General features: G+C 48.2%; 1 protein-coding gene across 2 annotated transcripts; it reads right to left on the bottom strand.

Annotated features, from left to right (window-relative positions):
- Positions 1-2329: 2329 nt before the first annotated feature.
- On the bottom strand, positions 2330-6174 carry LOC6054003. 2 transcript variants are annotated; one of them, XR_005277760.1, is made up of 3 exons: positions 5363-6174; positions 3107-5306; positions 2330-3040 (listed from the first exon to the last, which is right to left on the bottom strand). XR_005277760.1 is itself a non-coding variant. In XM_038257661.1 (2 exons), exon 2 carries the CDS (start codon positions 4076-4078, stop codon positions 3653-3655), a length of 426 nt encoding a protein of 141 aa, XP_038113589.1. In that variant the 5' UTR covers positions 4079-5306; positions 5363-6174; the 3' UTR covers positions 3093-3652. The 2 variants fall into 2 exon arrangements, 1 of the variants encoding a protein (XP_038113589.1); XM_038257661.1 differs by lacking the exon at positions 2330-3040 and having other exon boundaries at positions 3093-5306.
- Positions 6175-8072: the final 1898 nt, after the last annotated feature.

Here is an 8072-nt window from a genome sequence, read left to right as displayed (position 1 = left end):
AAAATGGCCATTTTGACAGGATTGGCCACACTCGGAGTGGCCATGGCCCTGAGGGAAGGTACTACCGGGGGACATTTATTGAACCATTCGACTTGGGGCAATATGGGTATCAAAATTCATGGTTTTTGATACTGGTGATGAAAATGGCCATTTTGATAGGATTGGCCACACCCGGAGTGGCCATGGCTCTGAGGGAAGGTTCTACCGGGGGGACATTTATCGAACCATACGACTTGGGGCAATATGGGTATCAAAATACATGGTTTTTGATACTGGTGATGAAAATGGCCATTTTGACAGGATTGGCCACACTCGGAGTGGCCATGGCCCTGAGGGAAGGTTCTATCGGCGTGACATTTATTGAACCATTCGACTTGGGCAATATGGGTATCAAAATTCATGGTTTTTGATACTGGTGATGAAAATGGCCATTTTGATAGGATTGGCCACACTCGGAGTGGCCATGGCCCTGAGGGAAGGTTCTACCGGGGGGACATTTATCGAACCATACGACTTGGGGCAATATGGGTATCAAAATTCATGGTTTTTGATACTGGTGATGAAAATGGCCATTTTGACAGGATTGGCCACACTCGGAGTGGCCATGGCCCTGAGGGAAGGTACTACCGGGGGACATTTATTGAACCATTCGACTTGGGGCAATATGGGTATCAAAATTCATGGATTTTGATACTGGAGTGAAAATGGCCATTTTGATAGGATTGGCCACACCCGGAGTGGCCATGGCTCTGAGGGAAGGTTCTACCGGGGGGACATTTATCGAACCAAACGACTTGGGGCAATATGGGTATCAAAATTCATGGTTTTTGATACTGGTGATGAAAATGGCCATTTTGACAGGATTGTCCACACTCGGAGTGGCCATGGCCCTGAGGGAATTTACTACCGGGGGACATTTATTGAACCATTCGACTTGGGGCAATATGGGTATCAAAATTCATGGTTTTTGATACTGGTGATGAAAATGGCCATTTTGATAGGATTGGCTACACCCGGAGTGGCCATGGCCCTGAGGGAAGGTTCTACCGGGGTGACATTTATTGAACCATACGACTTGGGGCAATATGGGTATCAAAATTCATGGTTTTTGATACTGGTGATGAAAATGGCCATTTTGACAGGATTGGCCACACTCGGAGTGGCCATGGCCCTGAGGGAAGGTTCTACCGGGGTGACATTTATTGAACCATACGACTTGGGGCAATATGGGTATCAAAATTCATGGTTTTTGATACTGGTGATGAAAATGGCCATTTTGACAGGATTGGCCACACTCGGAGTGGCCATGGCCCTGAGGGAAGGTACTACCGGGGGACATTTATCGAACCATTCGACTTGGGGCAATATGGGTATCAAAATTCATGGTTTTTGATACTGGTGATGAAAATGGCCATTTTGATAGGATTGGCCACACTCGGAGTAGCCATGGCCCTGAGGGAAGGTTCTACCGGGGGACATTTATTGAACCATTCGACTTGGGGCAATATGGGTATCAAAATTCATGGTTTTTGATACTGGTGATGAAAATGGCTATTTTGATAGGATTGGCTACACCCGGAGTGGCCATGGCCCTGAGGGAAGGTTCTACCGGGTGACATTTATTAAACCATTCGACTTGGGGCAATATGGGTATCAAAATTCATGGTTTTTGATACTGGTGATGAAAATGGCCATTTTGATAGGATTGGCTACACCCGGAGTGGCCATGGCCCTGAGGGAAGGTTCTACCGGGGTGACATTTATTAAACCATTCGACTTGGGCAATATGGGTATCAAAATTCATGGTTTTTGATACTGGTGATGAAAATGGCCATTTTGATAGGATTGGCCACACTCGGAGTGGCCATGGCCCTGAGGGAAGGTTCTACCGGGGGGACATTTATTGAACTATACGACTTGGGGCAATATGGGTATCAAAATTCATGGTTTTTGATACTGGTGATGAAAATGGCCATTTTGATAGGATTGGCCACACCCGGAGTGGCCATGGCCCTGAGGGAAGGTTCTACCGGGGGGACATTTGTTGAACCATACGACTTGGGGCAATATGGGTATCAAAATTCATGGTTTTGGTGATGAAAATGGCAATTTTGATAGGATTGGCCACACTCGGAGTGGCCATGGCCCTGAGGGAAGGTTCTACCGGGGGACATTTATTGAACCGTTCGACTTGGGGCAATATGGGTATCAAAATTCATGGTTTTTGATACTGGTGATGAAAATGGCCATTTTGATAGGATTGGCCACACCCGGAGTGGCCATGGCCCTGAGGGAAGGTTCTACCGGGTGACATTTATTGAACCATACACTGAAGATAAGAATTACACCAAAAAGTGTAGAATCCAAACATTTTCGCACAAGACCACGCTTGAACCATCGCGCCGTGTTAACAGCCCGGAACACATTGGCTGGATTCTGTGCAGAAACGCATCCAATGTGTAAATTTTGATTCGGCAGTAGCCCCCTGGTGGCAAAAATGGAAAGCTCTTGAATAGCGGGAATATTGTGCTGCCACCTGTTGTTGAATAGACAAAAGTTGTTTTCTTGAGTTTTCATTTTAAAAAAGATTAAATTTTAAAACGTTTATTTTGAAAAAAAAAACATTAGTGCTAGAAATTTTAACTAATCAGGAGACGCACGCCTCCTATACGCTTTTGAAGTTGAGCCATCTGGTTCGTCGCCGGATAATTTGATGAAAGGCACAGTGCAGATTCTGGTGGGGACGGCCATTTGACGCGGAAGGAATCTACTGTGCTGGCAGCACATCCGCAGCCCACGGCAGCATGGCTCCGGTTGTCATAGTCGGTACTGTTGGGTCCAGAAAGTCGAAAACCTGGTTTGGTTTCGGGCAACTAAGTAATTAACTTCCTGAAGGTTGCCCCCGAGGAGCGCGTGTTCAGGGCAGTCGATCATGGCCAGGTACCAGGTTCCAGCAGCGACTGCTTGTTGTGGTCGCGTCGGAACGGACGATTCTAAGGGCTGCGGGTTGATAGCTCCCAGAAGACGCGGAGGTGTAGTCCTAAGTTGAACATTCAAGTTTTATCTCATTGTTTTTTTTTTGGAATATTTTTGCAGATCAACTTACCATCAACGTGTACGTCATCAGGTTGAAATACGTTGTCAGCTTGGTCCTGCCGTGGACGCTGACCGGAGCAAGCTCAGCAAAAGAGGTTGAGTTGCGCTGGCATGCTCGGTGGTTTAAGATCCTAATATGGAACGAGAGCGCCACAAGCAAGTACCTTGCGACGTTCCGTATGTGAGCTCTAGCATTTCTGTCTTAGTTCTGGTCTCGCCAACGGCACTTAAAAACTGCTTGTAGTGTCCCCAGTCTGAAAGTAACAGAAAATATTGAAAAACATTCATAAGAACTAAACCAACTCATACCTGCCTTGCTCCCGAATTGTCCCGCATCGGATTAGTTCTCCGAAGCTACCGGGTATTCCTTGTCGTTGGCGTCGTCTGTCGTTTTGATCGCGTCGGTCTACTCATCATCGCAGATTGAATCAAACACCTCATTCGACTGGACGGGATGGTTCGGTGCTCACGCAAATCGCGTTCCTGCACTCTAGGAAAACAACGCCGGCCGCGTCCGCGTCCATGTCAACGCGGATTAGGCACTGGTTGTCAACGATTAGTGAATGCAGCGTGTCGAGGACTTCCGTCGGCCAGGTGTTGCCTTATTTGGGGCGACGTTCGTGAGGCGGTAGCTGTTCATCTGGATGGGGACGCGCCCGCAGTTGACGTTCTTGCGCAGATCTGCAATATCCACCTCTTCGATGTTGCCATAGTCGATGAACTGGACCTTGTAGCGGCGACAGCTGATGGCTTTGCGGACGATCGCGCGGTAGAACTTGTTGTCCTGGTGGAACTTGGCTATGCACGGTTCGTTGTCCGAGTAGAACTTGTAGGTTGCGCTGCTGTCGGCGAACTTCGCGTTGATTACCTTACGCAGGGCGTTCACCACCGGTTCCTGCTCCAGGTAGATGAGGCCTTGTTGTCCACGTAGCCGGGTTTGCCTACGAAGATGGTCTTTTCGATGGGTTTGGCTGGGAGCCATCGGTCGATTGGCGTGTGCTCGTCCGTAATGTCGTCCTGGTAGGTTCCGCACAAGTGCGTCAGGCTGTCGTCTTCCTACTGCTGAGGATCAGGTTTTTCATCCTTCATGTCCACGTCCACGTCAATCCTTCTTGGCAAAGGATTCATGGTAATGCTGGAGTTCTTCTGCGATGGAGGCCGTCTCCGCCAGGGGCTTAAACTTCTCCTTGAGGTGGACTTAGCCGTACTGACCAAGCCGGAGACGACGCCTTGACATTTTACGCGGTCAGGCCCTACAGAATGACGGGGAGGGCGCCTTGAACGCTGGGTCCGTGCAGCGAGATGGAGAAGCGCTTGAACTTGTCGCACGTTACCTTGAACGTGTCTAAGGCCGACGAACTCCACGTCTGTTAATTTTCAATGGGACCAACGCACGCCAGGAATCTCCGAATAGCAGCCGGATGGTTCTGCCTCAACGTTAAGTCGATCAGGAACACGGTGAACGTGCTGTCGTCGAGATCGTCAATGACCTGCGCCCGGTAGTACTCGCATGCAATGTGCCCATTCTTGTCCGGACGCTTCGAAACCATTGTCGGAAACACCAAACAGTTCTTGCTTTTCTTCCAGTCCGTCTTGTCACCCAGCTCCTTGTCCTCCACCACGTTCTGGATTTCCTTCTGCATTCGCTCGATCCCCGTCGCGTGCTGCAACGTCACGTCAACTCACCCGGATCGACCAACCGTAAAATCGACACCGCCAGCCGTAACTTGGTCCGCTGCTGGCCTTCCGAAGTCGCACTATGACTGCGCAGCGTTCGATTCCTGCTTCCTCAACCGAGTTTTGCTCGACCGTCCCACCCTCACAACCACAACCGCCCCTCATCATCTTCCTACGGAATGACCTCCTTGATCCGCTCGACGACCGCCGATTCGGACCCACTCGACACGGCGAATCCCTCCTTCACCATCGACCCGTTGACGCAAATGTCGTGCCGCTTCATGACAATCTCGTAGGAGCTCTCCTCCAGCAGTCGGTCCTCGACAAACGCTTAAAACGTACTACACGCTGGCCGTCCAGTTAAAGTACTGCTTGACTTCGTCCGTCCACCGGTAGCCGTGCTGCTTGAACGGTTGCACGTGCATCAACGTAGAAGGCCGGCTCGACGCAGAGCGCCTGCGGCAGGTAGCGAATGTCCTGCCAGGGCACCACCAACCGGTGATCCGTGTCAACGGAGAAGATCTCGCAGTGCGCTGTAATGAGAGAGAATGTTAAGACGGTTCAAGCGACCACACCACATCCAACTTACCTTCCCCCAACCTCATTGATCCGACCGCGCTTCCTGGTCACTTGGTACACCATCGTGAGCGAGTCGAAGAACGGCTCGGGTTGATCATTGCGGTTCCGAGCATGTTCGCCGGGTTAATCAACTCCGAAATGTTCGGTTTAACGTTCACCTTATGTAACCGCCAAGCTGCTGCTGTTATCGCTGGAACATGTTGTCGGTACTGGCTCGATATTGTTGCTGCTAAGATTGTGCTTGCTCGGGCGATACGTACGTCGGAAATCCGTTCTCGACGGGATGCGACTGTGCAGAAGTGCTGCGTCGATGAGGTGACGTCCTGCGGCGACCGGGACGGTTGCTTTCCGGTCGTCGAAATGCGGAAGATGCGTCCACTCCACTTCGTTCATGTGGACGAAAGGCACATCTTTCAAAAACTATCTCAATGGTCCTAAGTGGACTCACCTTTCGCTCGCGGGCGGCCGGATGTACATTCGACTCGATCTTGTCCAACCGCTGGAACAGCAGCTGGTCGATGGCGGAACGCACATGGTCGTTGCCAGCTTTAACCACTCTCTGCGGGGATCGTTCCGGTAGGGTCGGTGGCAGGACCGCGCCCTCGAGCGGCATGCCGGAGCTACGACCAAACGTTGGCAGTATCGGGTTGATTTCAAGATGGAAAAGTGCTAACCTAAAAAATAAAAGGATCAAAACAGACCCAGAAAGTTGTAATCAAATCTTACCCTTTGAATACTGAGGTTTTCCGGAAGTCCGTTCCGAAAAGTAAATCTTCGTCCAGGAACCAAGTTGATTCCGCTGGCCAAAAAGAACGAACGATAATAATCCCGGACGAACCTGAAAAGAGAACCACGCTCAAAAAACCACGATGCGAAAAAACTCTAACAGTTTGACAGCTAGCGACCTGCGAGCACCTGGCGGCAACTTTGTGCAGCAGTCGCAAAAAAGTTTACACATTGGATGGATTTTGGGGGCAAAAACCAGACCGATGTGTAAAATCGACACATCGATTTCAAAACAACGCGGTTGACACATCCAATGTGTAGCTATGACACATTTTGGGCGTAATTTTTATCTTCAGTGTACGACATGGGGCAATATGGGTATCAAAATTCATGGTTTTTGATACTGGTGATGAAAATGGCCATTTTGATAGGATTGGCCACACTCGGAGTGGCCATGGCCCTGAGGAAAGGTTCTACCGGGGGGACATTTATCGAACCATACGACTTGGGGCAATATGGGTATCAAAATTCATGGTTTTTGATACTGGTGATGAAAATGGCCATTTTGACAGGATTGGCCACACCCGGAGTGGCCATGGCCCTGAGGGAAGGTTCTACCGGTGCCATTGATTGAATAGATTTAATTAGAATTAATTATTCAAGATTAAATAAATAGGCAAAGAATTAAAAAAATATTAATAAAAATAGCATGATTTTTAGAGTTTTGTACAAAGTTCTTTGTCATATTGGTCATGTAGAACATAACCACCTGCACCTTTTATTAGGTCCTTTTCGGTACTGGGACCTGGTTAGGACCAAGTCGGCTTTTGTAATTACATTTGACTTAGAGCTAAGAGTAATTACAGAGGATCTTATTTGTAATTGTTAGTGGGAGGGGAGCTGATTACCCGCGGCCTACTCGGGGTAAGTAAAAAAAAAGCAAAGCAATCCACTTTAACGACCCCCGGGTCTTTTGTGGTCTCTGTTGCAAGTTTCTGCTCATTTCTAGGCGTTCGAAGGTTATGTGTGGTGAGTCACTCAAAACCTCTTTTACGCAAATGGACCGACGTTTTACTTAACCATCCGATAGAAGGCCAGAACGATAAGGCGGGAATCGAACCCGCGTCCCATAGCAACATAGGGATCGGCAGCCGAAGCCGCTAACCACCGCGCCACGAGGCCCTCGGGGTAAGTAGGGAAGAGATTGATGTTAAAAGACAAGGCGTGGGAAGGGAAGTGGGATTGTGTAGGGGTCTTGGTTGGCTCTGCTGGCCTTTGCTTTTGTCCTCAGCCGTAAATTAATCGATGTGGCGAAGAATATCACTGAGAACAACATGGAATCATCAGGTGAGTAGATTTGGCTGTTGCATATGGAGCATTGTGATATCTTTTCGTTTTTTCACTAATTGCAACTGCTGCAAAAATAGCATGAAAATACCAAATTTTGGCATTACTTTTGCGAATTACAGCCACCGCCCTTGGTTGCCCAGTATAATAGATGGTAAAATACCATGAAATCATATCAGAATCATGTGTATGGAAGACCACAAGAATAACAAAATCTGATGTTCCAAGTGGGTGGGAATACCAAAAAATAAAACCATGGCAATACCAAGTTTTGGTATTCAAGCAATGTTCCAAAATCCAGAATAGCTGAACTTGGTATTGAAATGGTTTTATTTTGTGATATTATTGTACCCTTGGTGTAACATGTGGTATTGTTGTGGTCTTCCACATGCAAGATGTTGGTATGATTTTATGGTATTTTACCATCTATTACTGGGCAACCAAGGGCACATTTCGGCCTCTGTTATTTGCCTAAGTGATACCAAAATTTGGTATTCCTGTGTTATTTACTCCTGCTCGGGTACACTCTCAAAACTCGCAGGGCCATGCTTAGAGATGAAAGCTCATTCATGCGATTCCTCCTTTTTGGGTGAGTTTTACCTTCTCCTTAAAAACACTTATAATGCACGTCAAATGACTATTTACCT

The sequence above is a fragment of the Culex quinquefasciatus genome, chromosome 1 (genome assembly GCF_015732765.1).
Source record: "Culex quinquefasciatus strain JHB chromosome 1, VPISU_Cqui_1.0_pri_paternal, whole genome shotgun sequence".
Classification (NCBI taxonomy): Eukaryota; Metazoa; Arthropoda; class Insecta; order Diptera; family Culicidae; genus Culex; species Culex quinquefasciatus.
The sequence above is the reverse complement of the archived record's forward strand: the minus strand, read 5'-3'. Positions and strand labels throughout refer to the sequence as shown.